At 40.3% G+C, this 17,633-nt stretch overlaps 2 protein-coding genes across 3 annotated transcripts; both read right to left on the reverse strand.

Moving 5' to 3' along the window:
- Window positions 1-1,590: 1,590 nt before the first annotated feature.
- On the reverse strand, window positions 1,591-10,908 carry slc52a3-1 (solute carrier family 52 member 3-1). The gene is made up of 4 exons (XM_020635917.3): window positions 10,619-10,908; window positions 5,501-6,587; window positions 3,801-3,924; window positions 1,591-3,477 (listed from the first exon to the last, which is right to left on the reverse strand). Exons 2-4 carry the CDS (start codon window positions 6,502-6,504, stop codon window positions 3,268-3,270), a joined length of 1,338 nt encoding a protein of 445 aa, XP_020491573.1. The 5' UTR covers window positions 6,505-6,587; window positions 10,619-10,908; the 3' UTR covers window positions 1,591-3,267.
- A 1,796-nt stretch (window positions 10,909-12,704) lies between these two features.
- LOC109985825 (ubiquitin-conjugating enzyme E2 variant 1-like) lies at window positions 12,705-16,765 on the reverse strand. Of its 2 annotated transcripts, none has more exons than XM_065960838.1 (4): window positions 16,681-16,765; window positions 15,513-15,661; window positions 14,922-15,047; window positions 12,705-13,621 (listed from the first exon to the last, which is right to left on the reverse strand). In XM_065960838.1, exons 1-4 carry the CDS (start codon window positions 16,700-16,702, stop codon window positions 13,475-13,477), a joined length of 444 nt encoding a protein of 147 aa, XP_065816910.1. In that variant the 5' UTR covers window positions 16,703-16,765; the 3' UTR covers window positions 12,705-13,474. The 2 variants fall into 2 exon arrangements, with proteins under 2 accessions (XP_065816910.1, XP_065816908.1); XM_065960836.1 differs by having other exon boundaries at window positions 16,675-16,760.
- Window positions 16,766-17,633: the final 868 nt, after the last annotated feature.

Consider the following 17,633-nt stretch of genomic DNA (forward strand, 5'->3'; position numbering starts at 1 on the left):
AAAAGTAAAAGCATCTGTGCTCTAACTGATGCATTGAAAAAAATCTCTGAACACCTGAGTGTGTGATGTGTGCGTCAAAGGAGGGTCAAACTTAAAGACAATGCATTATAACTGATGAAGGTCGGTTAGATTGAAACGTTGTATGATCAAATCAATTTATCAGCATAAAGCGAGACAATGCAGGAGCCTTTCTCATCGTCTCTTACTGATGCATTCAATGATTGCATTTAAAAATCTGATGCAACAATGCGTTAATGTTATAGATGGATAGCTGGAGTTATAGTTTAAAGTTCTTTAGATAGTTAAAAATAACTGAATAGTTTTTTTTGGGGGGGTGACATGCAGGAAAGGAGCCACAGGTCGGATTTAAAGGACAACAGCCTCTGTACTTGGGGAACTACAGTAACCACTTAGCCTCCGGTTCCCCGTATACACAAGTAGTTTTGCCCAGCTGTTTCCACTTCATTAGGATCAATGTATTGATTTGTCTTGCCCTTGTGAGGAGTTTTTGTCATCAACGTGAACTACAGTTCACTGCAGAAACAGCCTTTGTTTACTATTTCCACTATTGTTAGGAGATTAGCAAAGAGATACGATGTACTGCTTTGTTCCTTGGGGGGCGCCAAAATCAACACAAACCAGAAGTTCCTCACAGGAGCTTTAAGGAAACAGCAGAGAAAAACTTCACTGACTGATATGTAGAATAAAAGATTGTCCAGGTGTCATGAAATTTAGAAGAGCCAGAAAGAAAGGAAAAACTATGTGGGATGTTTAAATGGCAAATGTCTGTTAGGGGGACAACACAAAGGAAAGGTGGCAAAGGCCAAAACTATTGCACCTTTTGTAAGAGATGACATATAACTAGTTTGATCCAAACAACCTATTATTATGTACATGTGTTCATGTGTTTTCTTTATGATGAATCTCAATCTTATTAGTACAGTAATATCTACATCTTTCAGATCAATTCAAGAGAATAAGAAATACAAATGACAGCATGGGATGCTGGTCTCAGGTGGTAGAGCAGGGGCTCCATGTACAGAGGCTCGGTCCTTGTCTCACTGGCTGCATGTTAGACTCCTAATCCTGATGCTGTTTGATGCATATCCTCCCCTCATCTCCTATCACTCTCACTTTCAGATCCAAATAAAGGCAAAAAGCCCCAGAAAAAAATCTAAAAATAATTACATTTCTCTGAAAGTTGCTTTAATAGAAGTGGAAATTAACTCTAATATAAAGCTGGTAGTGTAACAATATAGATGTCTTAGTGCTGATTGTCTCACTAATATATTCATATTTATAAAATGCATCAACAACCTGTTTTCATTTTATACATGTTTCAATGTATAATAGTTGTAATAATGTCAGAATGTAATCTTTAGCTCTCATGCTTCAAAGCCTTTTCCACTCCTTTGTGTGTGTGTGTGTTTTTTTTTTTCCATGTGGACAGTTTAAATGTATTTCATGGACAAGATTTGTGGTCACTGCAGTAACAACTGTTAATGTCCGAAGTGTTCTTACGCCACCTGGTGGCCAAACAGTTTGAAGAAAGGTGCAAGAAACTCTGTGAATGAATAAAAGAGAGGTGTCTCAGTGTTCGACTTCTGTTGTTTAATGTTTATACAAGTTCATAGTTTAGTCCATGATAGTGTATTACATGACACACTTATAAAGTTAAATGCAAACATGGCTTCAAAATCAAAGAAATAAAAAATAAACATTTTGGGGCAAGGTTTGTGGCGCTTTAGATGAACCTTTAGAAAAGGTTCCTCATTTTGGGAAATGTGCCTTTTTGCTGCGCATTAAAGAAACGATTAATACCGCCTTTATGTGTAGGCTGCATATGAAGCTTGAGCCTGTCGCCTGTTAGCTTAGCTTAGCATAAAGAACAGAAATGGGGGGCAAAGCTAGCCTGAATCTGCCCAGAGTAGAAGATAAGCTTACTAGCATAACTATAGTTAATTAACAGGTTGTATCCTGTTCAAAATGTACAAAAATCAAATGTTAAATCTACGGCTCATTCAGACTGATTCCCCCCACGATGCATCACAGAACGACCCAGGAGGTCATTCCTGCCTGTGGCCATCAGACTTTATAACTCCTCCCTCTAAGAATCACACACCCGGACACTGGATTATTAACCTGGACATGTTATTGAACTCTGAAACTGTGCAATCTGTCTGCAAACTGGTCAATACACTGTGAAATATCTTTACACCTTTACAACGTGCAGTATCTGTTTATAGTTCACATTCATAATGTAAATATTGCTTTATCTTGTATATATCCTATTACTGTATATATACTGTATATATCCTATTATTGTATATATACTGTATATATCCTATTACTGTATATATACTGTATATATCCTATTATTGTATATATACTGTATATATCCTATTATTGTATATAGCCCTACTTGGTACTGATTGCTCATTTTATTGCTTATTTTATTATCTCTATTTTATTTTATTTCCTACTGCTGTATTGTGTGAAGAGCAATGGTAACACCGAATTTCCCCCTGGGATTAATAAAGTATTTCTGATTCTGATTCTGATGCTGAGTGCCAGAAGAAGTGAACATATTTGGAGCAACTGTGGAAAAAAAAAAAAAGCAGCAGCTTACATTTATGGTGTTTTCATAGACACACAAGTCCTGAAATGATCCCAAACGTTTCGGGGTGAGCTGCATGTGTTCACAGGAACAGACACAATTTTCACCCTAACTTTGCCGGGCTCTTTTCCTACCAGCTCCCTCGTGGGTTGGAGTGATGACCTTTACATCACCAGTGTGATCTTTGAGCACGTAATAAAGTTGCTTCATTCTCTTTTCTGCTTGATACTGTGAATACGTATAATTACACATAGCTTTGATATGAAGGGAAAAACTGTCCCCACAGTGTCTCCTTCTGTCCCTTCCACCATCAACACTTCACTCTGTGAGCAACACGTGTCAATAAGCAACTCATAAAGATTTCATGGGCAGATTGTCCTGAAATTTTCTAGACAATCTTCAGTAGTGCATGTGTGAAAACAGCTCAAGAGTTGTACACAGATTAAACAAGATACACTGGTTTATAAGTGCTGATAGGAACCTTTTGGCAGAGCTAGAATAGCAATGTTCCCTTTTTTCATTCTTACAGCTAAGCTAGTTGACTCCTGCGTCTTTCCCCATACTTAAGCAAATATAGGAGTGGTATTGATCCCAAATCAAACGCTCAGAAAGAGACGGTCAAACTCTTCCCTGTCTCCTCCATTGAAATATCAGGGACATTTAGTGTTGCAGAAGTCTCCAGACTGAAACAGCTGGTAGACGTTGACCAGCGGGAACATGGTGAGCGAGCCCACTAATGAGCCCATCTGCGCCGCAGCTCCACACCAGACCAGGGCGTTGTGGCTCCGGTCTCTCAGGATAACACCCACCATTACTTTGACATAAGTCAGCGTCCCCGTAAAGAAGAGCCAAGACAGCACCTGTAGAGGGTAAAAAAAAGAAAAAAACAAAGTGGACTCAGCAGTTCATCTGATAATATTTAAACATCAGCTGTGTCTAAAAGGAAAAGAAAGTCAGGATTTCAGGCACGATGGTTTTCAAATATTGCTCACTGCTCCCTGTGAATATTATGTTACCACATCATTAGTTATGAGAGTGAGCAGAGTTGCTCAATCCTCAGGTGTTTTGTAAAAGGAGAAGTTTGAACTTTGCCAAGGACATTCCTCTGATAAAGCTACTTAGAAATGTGTTCTGTTCTCCCACGCTCCACATCTTATTATTTCACATATTTATCTTCACTTACAATAATCATCTCTCCCACCGCAGAGCCTTGAAGTAGCGGACATGGACTCAGAGCTGCCATGGCCATGTTATAGCTGCCAAATCCCGTCCCCAACACCGTCAGCCCTCCGAGAAAGACGAGTGACCTGAAAACAAGAAAAAGGTTATCAGCAGCCGTTTCCTCATTTCTAACATTCCACTTACAGATTTTCAAAGGATCTTTGATTGACTTTTAGAATCCTGTAAAGCCATAAACTGAGTGTAATAAAACCCTTGAAATATTAACTATTTAAGTACTCATTATATAGTAGTTGATTGGGTGCCTGTAGGAACACAGAAAGCAGTTTTATTGCTGTGATCATACTGCCGGCTTTTCAAATGAGCTACCAATGCTAATAAAAGTCCACCATCAGGTCGGTTAATTTAAAGATGATTTGTCTAAATAAGTCTGAGTCAGTTAAAGAAAGGGACTTTCTTCCAAGTTAGTCATTTCAGTGTGCAGTTCCTTCTTTTTATGCTTATGTGTTTCCTTCCTGATCTGCACTGGAGGGACAGTAACACAAACTGCTGAAGCGTCATGAACACAAAGCTGAGGGCCTCACATCATGTTCCTGAGAAAACCAACTTTTGTAACTCAATGCAGTCTCTAATTCAGAACTATTTTATCAATCTCTATGGAAAAAAACTGATGCTTAGTTTACATTAAATATTATAAAAACAAACCACATCCAGTAAAGCAGTTACACTGTGGCCTTCATGATTTCAATCAAAGTGAAACAATGTTAAACACACTGCTGCTGCTTTATCATGGTTCATTTGTTTCTTCCATATCTCTGAATGCACCACAGCTCTCTTCTAAAGTCATCATTTTGTGTGTTTTTTGGTATTAATCTCTTCTTTCTAAAAACATTCACACTCTTCATATTTATCAGTGCTGCTGCTGTTACAGATCTGCTGAAGTGGAAAGCGACCACCTCTCTTTAGCACTGACATTTTCCTGCAAAGATCCCAGTTGTAAAGAAACCGGTGCTCAAATCAGAAATACCAAACTGACAACAGTACTGGGAATGAAACTACCATCCCTATCTTGTTGTTTTTTTGTGACACCAACACTCATTTGAATTTCCATAACCCACGAGTGTCTCCTTCAAACTGACACAAGAATCAGTTCCGCTGTGGGCCGGACCCACCTGAGTGATTTTTGCCGTTTTATCAGAACATTAAATGTGTGTTTTCATGAGAGGGAGCAGCGTGACGTCAATACAGCAACTCCTCCAGCCTGTGCCGACTCTATTTACAAATTTGCAACATGTCAGCGGTCAGGGATATTCTGGCTTCATCCTGTTCAACTGGAGGCAACGCTGTCCATTTGTATATACAGTCTATGTCTTGAACAGTGTTAAGTTTATCATCCCAATGAAACTTACCATGTTACCATGAGTAACAGATACACTTTACTAACTCTGCAAGCGTGTGCTAGCGTTATTTAATTACCTGCTAATCCATTATTCCTTTTAAGCACTCAACTCTTACACAAATATGATCCTGTAGCTGAAATACCACAAAGTCCACAAACTGACTGGTGTAACGGAAGCCCCGCCCACTTTTTAAAGAAGGTAAAACTTGTTTTAATGTTCAAACATGCATGTGACTGTTATTTATACAGAGATATAACAACTGTGATCAGTGTAATAAAAACATTACATGTGTAGGACTTCTAACCTGTTTTGGAAGAACATTGCAATGGTGCAAGCCAGCGGGTTGGCGACTGAAGACAGAGCAGCAGAGAGGTGATAGGCCAGGTTCCCGTAGGGCATACAGGAGTACGTCTGCACAGAGGGCAGAAGGCCGTTGGTTGCACTATTAACCCAAACCACCAGGAAGTAGATGAAGGTCAGCTGGTATACAGAGTGTCTGTAGCCAAGCAGAGGCCTGCTCTGGCCTAACCCCTCACCCTGGCCTTTCACATCTTGTCCGTCCTTCTCTGCTCCGGGGTTATCCAGCCCAGAGCTGACAGATGCCACCGTGTCTGGCACGAGGTTTTCTGTGGACAGCTCGTATGTGCGAGGAAGCCTGTTCAGCGCTGTGAAGGCCGCCAGGCTTATACACGTCATGGCTGCCAGGAAGAAGAAAAACACCCTGGGGGAGAAGTTAGGAGGAAGGTACTCTGTGTGTATCGTCCACATGTCCTCTCCTGTGTGGTTTCCTGCAGTCTGAGAGGAGTTGACACATTTTGCGATGCCCACACCTTGCGCCAGAGCGACTACGCCAGGTATAAAGCCACTTAGCCCTTCTCCGATAAAGAAGGTGGTGACATATTTAGCTGGAAGCTGCATCATGAAAGGCAGGAAGGTAACTGAAGAGGTGCAGTCCACCAAAGAGAGGAAGAAGGTGATGATGAAGAAGGCCGTGCTATGCAGTGCACCGGCCACCACCGTAGTCCTGTCCCAGAAGAAGGCAAGCAGGATGCAGGCCAGGACCCCGTTGGAGAGGATAAAGTAAATGACAATATGCTCCTTAAGGCGACCCGGGCACAGTTTGTGCATGAGGGTGACCAGCAGAGGTCCCAGGTTGGCCAGCTGAATGATGACCGTCAGGTAGGACGGGAGCTCCCAGGCCTCCGGGAGCGTGTTGACGATGAGGGGCAGCTCCACCCACAGACCGTTAACTGCCACCCAAGAGCCCAGGCCAAAGCCACAGGCCAGCAGGTGGACCAACAGAGCCATGCTAGAGCCAGATCAGTCTGAGGAGAGTCTGCAGAAGAAGAAGGCGCTTCCCAAAATAGTCCCACCTCCCCTGTCTGTCATACCTTAAACAAAAAAGAAATGAACATTAAACTCACTTAACCACTTTATATTCTAGCCTAAGATACATTTTTAAGGATTTGAATGTTACTTACACTAGATTTACAAATGCTTATTCAGCAAAACAACAAATAAATAGATATTTTCTGACTTATTTTTGGGGGTTTTGCAACTGGACAAGAACAAAAGTTAACCAGCGTCAGAGCTCTATCACTCAAAACATCTCAAAATTCCCCTCAAAGAAGCAAAAAAAAAAAAAACTAAAATTGTTTGTGAACTCCTCGAGATGTTTGACCCTTTTCATTCATAATCCTTGAAGTTTCTCGTGCACCTGTCAGATAATCAGTTAGATATCTGTCTCATAGTGTTTCCTTAATCATGACTTTGAGAGTAACGTCGAAAATGTGAAGGAGAAGAAAACACAAGACACTGTTGACTCACAATCCCCTCTCTCGCTGAAATCACATGAATCAGATACAGTCGGTTATTATAACTTCAGTTATGGATGAAGTACTCACATCCTTTTTGAAAGTACCACTTCAACAATCTTAACATAACTTCAACAAATACTCTCATAAAAATCCCCATTAAAAAATCATTTTGGCTCTAGTAGTGAACAAAAAACTGATAAGTCATTGTGAGATCATCAATATCTGCATCGGTGCATAAGGAGCATTTTGCGGTGATGTCAGCCTCCCACTGAGCATCACAGGATCAATCTGATGGTTAGGTGAGTAATGGTGGAAGAGGAACCAAGGAGGTTACTAAAGGTTACTAAAGAGCAGGTAAAAGACCTTACTCTGTTATATTAGGTTGCTAAAGAGCAGGTAAAAGACCTTACTCTTTGTTATATTATGACAAAAGAGCAGGTAAAAGACCTTACTCTGTTATATTATGACAAAAGAGCAGGTAAAAGACCTTACTCTGTTATATCATGTTAGGGTAAAAGACCTTACTCTTTGTTATATCATGTTAGGGTAAAATACCTTACTCTTTGTTATATTATGACAAAAGAGCAGGCAAAAGACCTTACTCTGTTATATCATGTTAGGGTAAAAGACCTTACTCTTTGTTATATCATGTTAGGGTAAAAGACCTTACTCTTTGTTATATTAGGTTACAAAAGAGCAGGTAAAAGACCTTACTCTTTGTTATATCATGTTAGGGTAAAAGACCTTACTCTTTGTTATATTATGACAAAAGAGCAGGTAAAAGACCTTACTCTGTTATATTATGACAAAAGAGCAGGTAAAAGACCTTACTCTTTGTTACATTATGACAAAAGAGCAGGTAAAAGACCTTACTCTGTTATATCACGTTAGGGTAAAAGACCTTACTCTTTGTTATATCATGTTAGGGTAAAAGACCTTACTCTTTGTTATATTAGGTTACTAAAGAGCAGGTAAAAGACCTTACTCTATGTTATATTAGGTTACAAAAGAGCAGGTAAAAGACCTTACTCTGTTATATTAGGTTACAAAAGAGCAGGTAAAAGACCTTACTCTGTTATATTAGGTTACAAAAGAGCAGGTAAAAGACCTTACTCTGTTATATTAGGTTACTAAAGAGCAGGTAAAAGACCTTACTCTGTTATATTAGGTTACAAAAGAGCAGGTAAAAGACCTTATTCTGTTATATTAGGTTACTAAAGAGCAGGTAAAAGACCTTACTCTGTTATATTATGTTAGGGTAAAAGGCCTTATTCTATGTTATATTATGTTAGGGTAAAAGACCTTACTCTATGTTATATTATGTTAGGGTAAAAGGCCTTACTCTATGTTATATTATGTTAGGGTAAAAGACCTTACTCTTTGTTATGTTAGGTTACAAAAGAGCAGGTAAAAGACCTTACTCTGTTATATTAGGTTAGGGTAAAAGACCTTACTCTGTTATATTATGTTAGGGTAAAAGGCCTTACTCTGTTATATTATGTTAGGGTAAAAGGCCTTACTCTGTTATATTAGGTTACTAAAGAGCAGGTAAAAGACCTTACTCTGTTATATTAGGTTACTAAAGAGCAGGTAAAAGACCTTACCCTGTTATATTAGGTTACTAAAGAGCAGGTAAAAGACCTTACTCTGTTATATTAGGTTACAAAAGAGCAGGTAAAAGACCTTACCCTGTTATATTAGGTTACTAAAGAGCAGGTAAAAGACCTTACTCTATGTTATGTTAGGTTACAAAAGAGCAGGTAAAAGACCTTACTCTGTTATATTATGTTAGGGTAAAAGGCCTTACTCTATGTTATATTATGTTAGGGTAAAAGACCTTACTCTTTGTTATATTATGTTAGGGTAAAAGGCCTTACTCTATGTTATATTATGTTAGGGTAAAAGACCTTACTCTATGTTATATTATGTTAGGGTAAAAGGCCTTACTCTATGTTATATTATGTTAGGGTAAAAGACCTTACTCTTTGTTATGTTAGGTTACAAAAGAGCAGGTAAAAGACCTTACTCTGTTATATTAGGTTACTAAAGTGCAGGTAAAAGACCTTACTCTGTTATATTAGGTTACTAAAGAGCAGGTAAAAGACCTTACTCTGTTATATTATGTTAGGGTAAAAGGCCTTACTCTATGTTATATTATGTTAGGGTAAAAGACCTTACTCTGTTATATTAGGTTACTAAAGAGCAGGTAAAAGACCTTACCCTGTTATATTAGGTTACTAAAGAGCGGGTAAAAGACCTTACTCTGTTATATTAGGTTACTAAAGAGCAGGTAAAAGACCTTACTCTGTTATATTAGGTTACAAAAGAGCGGGTAAAAGACCTTACTCTGTTATATTAGGTTACTAAAGAGCGGGTAAAAGACCTTACTCTGTTATATTAGGTTACTAAAGAGCGGGTAAAAGACCTTACTCTGTTATATTAGGTTACTAAAGAGCGGGTAAAAGACCTTACTCTGTTATATTAGGTTACTAAAGAGCGGGTAAAAGACCTTACCCTGTTATATTAGGTTACAAAAGAGCGGGTAAAAGACCTTACCCTGTTATATTAGGTTACAAAAGAGCGGGTAAAAGACCTTACCCTGTTATATTAGGTTACAAAAGAGCGGGTAAAAGACCTTACCCTGTTATATTAGGTTACAAAAGAGCGGGTAAAAGACCTTACTCTTAGTTATGTTAGGTTACAAAAGAGCGGGTAAAAGACCTTACTCTGTTATATTATGTTACAAGGACACCACCATTAGTCCATCATGAGCACAGCACTAAGCAACATTTCGCATTAAAGTGACAGTGGCAAAGGAAAAAACTTCCTTCAGGAGGCAGAAACCTCGAACAGAACCAGAACTCATGTTGAACAGCCAATCCTGTGTTAAAGATTAATCATCAAATGTCACATTACTATTATGGTTTATCTGATTTGTGTCAAATCGTCTTAATCAGCAAAAACTTTATCTATCAAGTGATAATTACGATGTCACACTTAGAAATAGAGTGAAGTAGAATTGTTAATTATCACATAGATGGAGAGAAAGTTGACCTTGTAGACAAAACAACATGCCTTTCTGTGACTGATAAATCCATTATTCATTGTTTTCTAAGTGCTACTTTCATTGGAGTAAATGTCAGCTGAGGCCGGTTGAGCTCCTTAGTTATTATCAGCAGACGTTTACAACTTTCATGTGTGTTACCTCAACAAAGCGAGTCACACTGCAGACTGCAACCTGCCGACTCTGTCTTCACAGACGTGACAGCTGATGGGAGCTCAATGTGATCTCTTTCACTTCCACAGTATAAGCTGATACACATTTAACAACCCTTTCACTCGCTGTGGAGCAAACTCCCATGAAACTCCATATTTGATCTCATTGATTGACATGTCAAGTCAGAAAACAACTTTTGTAAAAGCGCACATGATGTGGAATTACGCAAACACTTTGATCTGCAAACTATGTTAAGGCTTTGAATAACATTATCAGTTTAAATGTGTTTAAAGGGCTGTCTTAGTGTTTCATTTGAGTTCAAAACAAACTACTCAAACTACTTATCCCATAAACAAACACGCTGCCTTAAACAGAGACGTGTACTCACAAGTGTGCTCGGTCCCTGCAGGCTTTGAAAACGACTTGCTGTCATCTCACATGGAGGTTTAGTGACAGATCTCCTCGGGCTGCTCTTACACAGAAGCACTGATGGGAATCACATGGCTCCTGGGTAGGTCAGAGTCCACTCCAGCCGCTGATATACAGCTCCACTGGATAACAGAGAGGGCAGTGACAGAACCCAGCGAGCTGCCTTTACTGCACCCACCTCTTTATTAGGTCAAGAAGGTGCTGAATCAACTCGAGGTGCCCCTGACATTTGCGCTCACCTGCAATCTCCTTGCTCCAACAGAACACTAAATGTGCAGCAGTTGTTGTTTTTGTCTGTCCGGGGCTGCACTGCCCCCTACTGGCGTCAGGGGAGAGATACAGCTTATGAAAAAGGAAGTTTACATGAACCATGCTGTTTAGTAAGTGTGATGGTCGATTGTGATGTCTCTTGATTAAAAACATCTGCAGCTTGTTAAAAGAGTGAACTGGACTGATTCATATATAGACAGAGATGTAGTCATTTATAACGTTATTAGTTTGTACAAGTTGTGACGTGTTTGCTGACGTTTCGGGAAAAGGGCTGGTGAATGATGCAGTGAATCTAGGGTCTGTTGGGGCCTTAGGAAAAAAAAAAAATCAATTGGGAGGCCCTCCAACCAGTCAGATGGGGCCCCATTAGGGAAGTGTCCTACTGTCGTTGTGAAATGTTCACATTTTGGGCTGCTGTCGTGGTTTCAAGTACGCCAGCCCTCTGGGGGCCCCCCTACTGGCCCGGGACCCCAAGCAGTTGCCCGCTTTGCCTGTTGACAAGCAGCTCCAGTAAGGCAACACTGAGGTCAACAACTGGCAAATATAAACTGAATGCATGATTACTAAAGTATTACTAACACATGTGCTTCTGTATATGTCTGGAAATGTAATAAAATCATCCAACATATTTGTTTACCTTGAACTAGTTAGTGTTATTCATGCTCATTTTAGGTCAGTTTAAATGTCCTTAAATGCTCGTACATGTTTTTCTAGCAAACAATAGTTCTCAGATCAGCGATTACTCTGGATTTAGCTTGAGGCGTAGCAAGTATTAAATAAACGTTTGTCCTCCCCTGTATTTGTCCCCACACCACCTAACTGGTTTTCTCTTCTCTTAACTGGACCTACACCTGTAAGTACATCTCTAAGGAGACTGTAGATTATCTACAGGAGAAGAGTAACTCTGCAGTTTTCATACAATGTTTTTTTTAATGTTGCACATATTAATATAGAGTCATAAGGTGCGTTACAAAGGGCAGAGATAAGGAAATCTAAATAATGATGTAATAATAATAATAATAATAATAATAAGCTTCATAACAAATATAAGGAAGGTATAAATCTTCTCATTGTACTCTGGACAAGAAAGTGAAAAAGATATTTCCCAAAAAGTGTATCTTTAATGAGCCTCTAGAAGTGTTTTCTGTTGAATCTGCTGGTTGTTTGAAAGTAGGAGTTACATAAATAAACACCTTACAGAAGGAAAGCTGCTTCTGCTGCAATGCTGTGGATATAATTTGTGTTTGCCTGCAGCCCATCAGCACCGACACGTAGTGATCTACATCGACACAAACGCATGAACTTAGATTTATGAACGAAGTGGAGAACGTCAAACAAATGACCACATGAAGCAGCACAGACAGCTTCACGAGTCAGATAACGGCTCTGACGTTACTCAGGCCCCAAAAGAGGTAGCTTGACTTCATGTCTAGAGTCGATCATGGGACTTCTGCAGATCTACTGTGGATTTGCTTTCTGTGCTACTAAGCACATTCAGATCAGATAGAGATACTGCACGTAATGTTCACTTTATGCAGAAAAGGAAAAAGATCTGTGTGTCTATGGTGATCACTTCCTGATCAGCAAGAGAGTTAACCACAAGGCTGCTTATTTTTTTTTTTGTGTGAGCTGACATCATCAAAATATTTCATTAGATATATCTGTTCTTGGGTTGTGGTTTCACATGTAAACCTTGAAGTATGAGGCCTGTCCTTGTCACTAACGGCAACCACACCTGTTTTCAATGTCACAAAAAGAGAACACACACAAAGAGGTACACTCAATAAGATTATTTATGTTATTGTACAATCTGCATTTTTAACAAATAATAATAAAAAAAGATTAGTAACATGTACAGTATTCGAATGATCAGATCTGGTGTGGACCGAGGACTCCGCCTGCCTCGTCACATAAAGTCCACCCAGAGCTCCAGTGATGGGAGGGGGGAGAGGGAGTGGGAGGGGGGTGGGGGGTGGGGGGAGGGGGGGCAGTGCCTGGAATGACTTTCATGAATTCTGAATAAAGTGTGTTTGCAGATATATGTGTGTGTGTGTGTGTGTGTGTGTGTGTGTGTGTGCATTTATTTGTGTGTGTTTGTATTTGTGTTTGCATGTTTCTGTTTTTATATACTAAGTCTTCTGCAATGTGTGTGTGTGTGTGTCCATGTGTTTGTGTATGTGTGCATGTTTCTGATTTTGTATACTATGTCTTCTGCAGTGTGTGTGTGTGTGTGTGTGTGTGTGTGTGTGTGTGTGTGTGTGTGTGTGTGTGTGTGTGTGTGTGTGAGAGTTTGTGTGCATGTGTTTGTGTTTGTTTGCATGTTTCTGTTTTTGTATACTAAGTCTTCTGCAGTGTGTGTGCGTGTGTGTGTGTGTGTGTGCGTGCGTGTGTGTGTGTGTGTGTGTGTGTGTGTGTGTGCTCAGCCAAAGTGTCTGCAGGAGGTGGAATGTCACATGGCGCAGGATAGGGGACAGAGGGGATGGAAGCAAAACAGAAGAGTTTAGGGGGAGGGAGAGAAAAACATGGAGGCAAAAGTAGCAGGGGCTCAGTTGGAGTAGATCTGGCCCTCAGGTGGCTGAGGAAGCTTCATGTTTTCCTTGCAGGTCATGAGCCGTCGCAGCTCCAGCAGCACCATCTGGATACTGTAGGAGTTCTGCCACTTGGACAGTGCAGTCACCGCATGCATGTCAACCTGCACGACAGGAAGCAAGTAAGCAAGGATGGATGTGACGTTAGGCATGAACTTCTCAAGATGATGATGTATTTCTGATGGGACAAGTCTGGTGGGACCACTGGGGACATCTTTTAGGATTAAAACTTGTAATTATTTTCTCTATTGATTACCCTGCCGTTTTATTTCAATGTATTAACTGTTTGATCTATTAGAGGTTAAAAAAGATGTCAAAATTATCAATTGCTCCGTTTACATTGGAAATTCAAGGCTGGATATTTACACCCCTGTTACACCTTAATTCGCAATGTAAAACACATGGAGGCGTCGTGCTGGGGTGAAGTCTTCTCACTGCTTTGTCTGCATCAGAGGTAGTAATAAGAGGTGTAACAGGGGCGAAACTGTGTCACTGTAAAATGTCAGAAACGGAAAGGAGGAGCAGCACTGTGTGTGTGTGTGTGTGTGTGTGCACGGCTGAGATGGTGTATGTGAAGCTCTTGCTGTTTGTCTACTCGTTGTGACTCTCGTACTTCCTCAACACTGTAACACAATGTGCGATATCCATTGGGACACCAATAGTATGCCATGGCAGATTTTTTTAAAAAAGACGGAATGACAGCGGAGGTAAGAAACGGCGCCTTTGTGACAAATCTGTTTTGTTTAAAGTGGATTTTGTGTTGTGGATGATCCAGGAGTGAAACACTGTAAGACTTTAAAAGAGGTTTACTCTTTTATCATTAGATGTTCTGATTTTTTTTTCTCAGAATTTGATGATTTGTTGTTGATCAAAGGATTTTTATTATGTTTCTGTCAATAAACGAATAAACAACTGATGCTCCTAATTTGTAGAATAACAGATATACTACATTTGCATCGGGTCTATGCAGGGCCAATGTGTTCAGGTTCAAAACAAGCAGTCATACTACCACATGTTTTAGAAAAGAAAAATGACATTTGGACTGAACTGCAACTGGAAAGCACCCAAAAAAGAGCCGACATGAAGATCTAGATGTAGATGACTTCTTCAAACATTCATGTAACGTTTGGATCATTTGTTGGAGGATTCAAGCATTAAATCATAGAACAACTCTTTGCACTGATGAGTCTACAATATTACAATGTATGTAAACGGTCTTAAACACAAGTAATTCATTTTGGGTTTGGGTCTGTTACAAATTAAACGAGCCAGATGCCGTTCCTTGTTCGACTGCATGCATTCAGGATGAAGGGCATTCAAATCGACTCCCTGCTTCCAGCTGAGACATCCAAACTGTGCCTAACAAGCTGTAATAATAATGACAAGTTTGGAAGATGTACATACCACACCGTTGGAGGTGTGCACGCCATTCAAGTTGATCTTTGTCACAAATTTGACAAACGGCGGTGAATCTGGGTATTCTGGCCCACATTCAACCTTGAGATTGTACATCCTGTTTTCATAGCTTGTCTGTGGACAGAGACGGGTAGTAAGAGGTGATTGGACAGCACGCTTAAACATCAACAAACAGCAGATTACAATCAATGCAGACAACTTCATTATGGTGGCGGAGAACACAGGTGATGCATGACCTGAAGGTTAAAAACAAATCTGTCCTCATTCAGGTCCAGGAGATTATTCTTGTGTCGTTTCCGCATACAGCTGAAAGCTTCCGTCTTGATTTTCTCTCTCTTTCTGAGAACTGTGCCCTATGATGCGTAACCTGTTGCTTCCTGTAGCTGCCTCAATTTCACTTTCACAGCGAATCGCGGCATCACTCATTACACTCTTCGCGTCTCTCTGTAGATTTGACTTTTCTTAGCTCGTGCGTCTGTGACGCGTAGACACCGCCGGCTTTTAACCTCCTGATAACAAACTGAACATTTCACATTAAAGCGTTCAAAAAAATAATAATAACAATTGTGCGTCACTCACCCGTGGGGGGCCGAGGATCACTCCTCTCCACCGTGTTAAGGTCATGTCCTCATCATCCTCCAGACCCCAGCTAACCGTTCCATCTCCAACACCTTTCTGGCCTTCCTCCAGCTCTTCCAGGAGCCGGAAATTGCGGGGAACTTTAACGCCTGTTTTGTGAACACACACACACACACACACACACGCACAAGACAAAGTCAAGACTGTTAGGCTTACACGTGCACCACTGCAACCCAACAAAAAAAAAACCTGTATGCAATTACGATAATAAGCCAGTTAATATGCAAGGGGGCGTCTGCCTGAGCGATGACTTGCAATATGAAAAGGTCATGGCATGACTCACACTGTGTGACAGGGACATAAGGAATGCCTTGATTGGCCAGCTTTGAGCAGCCTGACATCAGTGGTAGATGTTATTAACATCATCTGGCCTGTGCTGTGCTGCATCATGTGGCCTTGTGCAGGCAGATATGACTGTGCAGTCCTCTTAACTGATCCATGCAAATGACAAGGCGCCCAGTGAAAGAGGTGCAGGCTGCAGGTTCCCTCTCCTACACATCTGCTCCCTGACTCTCTGCATGTTCAGTGTTTACATGATTTAAGAAGAAGGCTCAGAAAATGCGCGTCATCGTAGATGGGCACACGGGTTTAACATGAACAGATGACTGCAGGATGGGTTAGGTTGACTCTTAATCCAGCTGAGCAGTTTGTCAAACGGGTTTCTTGAAGGAGAACATGTTAAATAAATCATCAGGGTCTTTTTGATGGTTGGGTGGTGCTGCTCCGGTTACCGAGCGAAGCGAAGCTAAATGACGGTATTAAACACAAACCAGCGAGTTACACTTTCTTCCATCAGCAGATTACTGTACCCGGATGTTTATTCTGAATGTAACGGAACCTGAAGTCCCGGTAACGGCAGTGATAATAATAACAGCATGTCGTGGACTTGTCATAAGCTAAGCTAACGGTGTCGCTGCCGATTCACTGACTGAAGCTTTCCGTTAGCTTTAATGTTTCCTTAATCCTGTTTATTACCTGGATCGCATGAACAAAGTGATCCAGTCAATAAACAGCGCAGTCACTGGACTTGTTAACGACACGATTTGAATTAATGAAGCCGATCGTTTAAGTAAAGCTTATTATGGTGACTGATTTCTCTTACATTTACCTGATCCGGCGGCGACCGCCATCTTGTCGCTACACAGCGGGCACGCGCACGCGCACGTGGTTTTGCCATTGTGGTCAGCGGTGCGTGCGCGTGACCGAGACGCGGAGCTGCTGTCCTTTTGTTTGTTTGTTTGTTTGTTTGTTTGTTTGCTTGTTTGTTTGTTTGTTTCCGTGGGGGAAATTTGTGCATTACAGCAGCTCCAGAAAAACAGGGGACGGGATTATAAATAATACAAATAAAAATAGAAGTTAAAAATCAAATCAAACATATTTACATCAGTTAATATAATGATGGAACATTACACAGTATCTACACTGAAAAGAGTTATTAAAAAAAACACACACAGTATGTAGCATGAGGTGGTGATGCTGTTTGTTTGTTTGTTTGTTTGTTTGTTTGTTTGGCATTAACTTCAATTTTTTCAAAAATGAGTTTTTGTCATTTTTGGAACATTGTATACAAACTGTTGTTTTAGTTTGAAATAAACATGCTTTGTCTGTTTAAATATCTATATGTTGCTTTAGGACTGTTTTCTGACCCAGGACCAGCGGAGACTCAGGCTGCTATACAGACTCGTACACATTGTGCGCTGTCTCTTCAGTCGATTTGATGTTCTCGTAACTTAAGTTGCTGCTTTACTTTCTGTCCACAGAGCACTTTGGTGGATGCAACAGTGGGATTTGTAGTTTTTGTTTTTTTTGTTTGTATTTTTTTAGTTTGTATAGTAATAATAAAGTTTATTTATATAGCGCTTTTCGCAAGACAAAGGTCACAAAGTGCTTTACATCAACAAAAAACACAAAAAACAGCATATATACAGTGAAAGAAGAAAAAGAAAGAATGAGTACGTCATGGACAACATTATAAAATCCTGCTATAACCAGGAACAATAAAACATAGATGAGTAGGTACACTGGGTGGACCTGATTCCCCATAGGCCTGTCTAAACATTA

Source organism: Labrus bergylta, chromosome 12, assembly GCF_963930695.1.
Source record: "Labrus bergylta chromosome 12, fLabBer1.1, whole genome shotgun sequence".
NCBI classification, from domain to species: Eukaryota; Metazoa; Chordata; class Actinopteri; order Labriformes; family Labridae; genus Labrus; species Labrus bergylta.

What these genes read in the sequence shown, in the direction of transcription:
- slc52a3-1 (XM_020635917.3), bottom strand. Translation starts at nt 6,504, where the DNA reads ATGGCTCTGTTGGTCCACCTGCTGGCCTGTGGCTTTGGCCTGGGCTCT. An exon ending in GCAATGTTCTTCCAAAACAG is followed by an intron (nt 3,925 to 5,500) that starts GTTAGAAGTCCT and finishes TCTTGTTTTCAG; the next exon opens with GTCACTCGTCTTTCTCGGAG. An exon ending in CGGTGGGAGAGATGATTATT is followed by an intron (nt 3,478 to 3,800) that starts GTAAGTGAAGAT and finishes TACCCTCTACAG; the next exon opens with GTGCTGTCTTGGCTCTTCTT.
- LOC109985825 (XM_065960836.1), bottom strand. Translation starts at nt 16,702, where the DNA reads ATGGCGGTCGCCGCCGGATCAGGTAAAT. An exon ending in TGATCCTCGGCCCCCCACGG is followed by an intron (nt 15,048 to 15,512) that starts GTGAGTGACGCA and finishes CTCTGTCCACAG; the next exon opens with ACAAGCTATGAAAACAGGAT. An exon ending in TGCACACCTCCAACGGTGTG is followed by an intron (nt 13,622 to 14,921) that starts GTATGTACATCT and finishes CCTGTCGTGCAG; the next exon opens with GTTGACATGCATGCGGTGAC.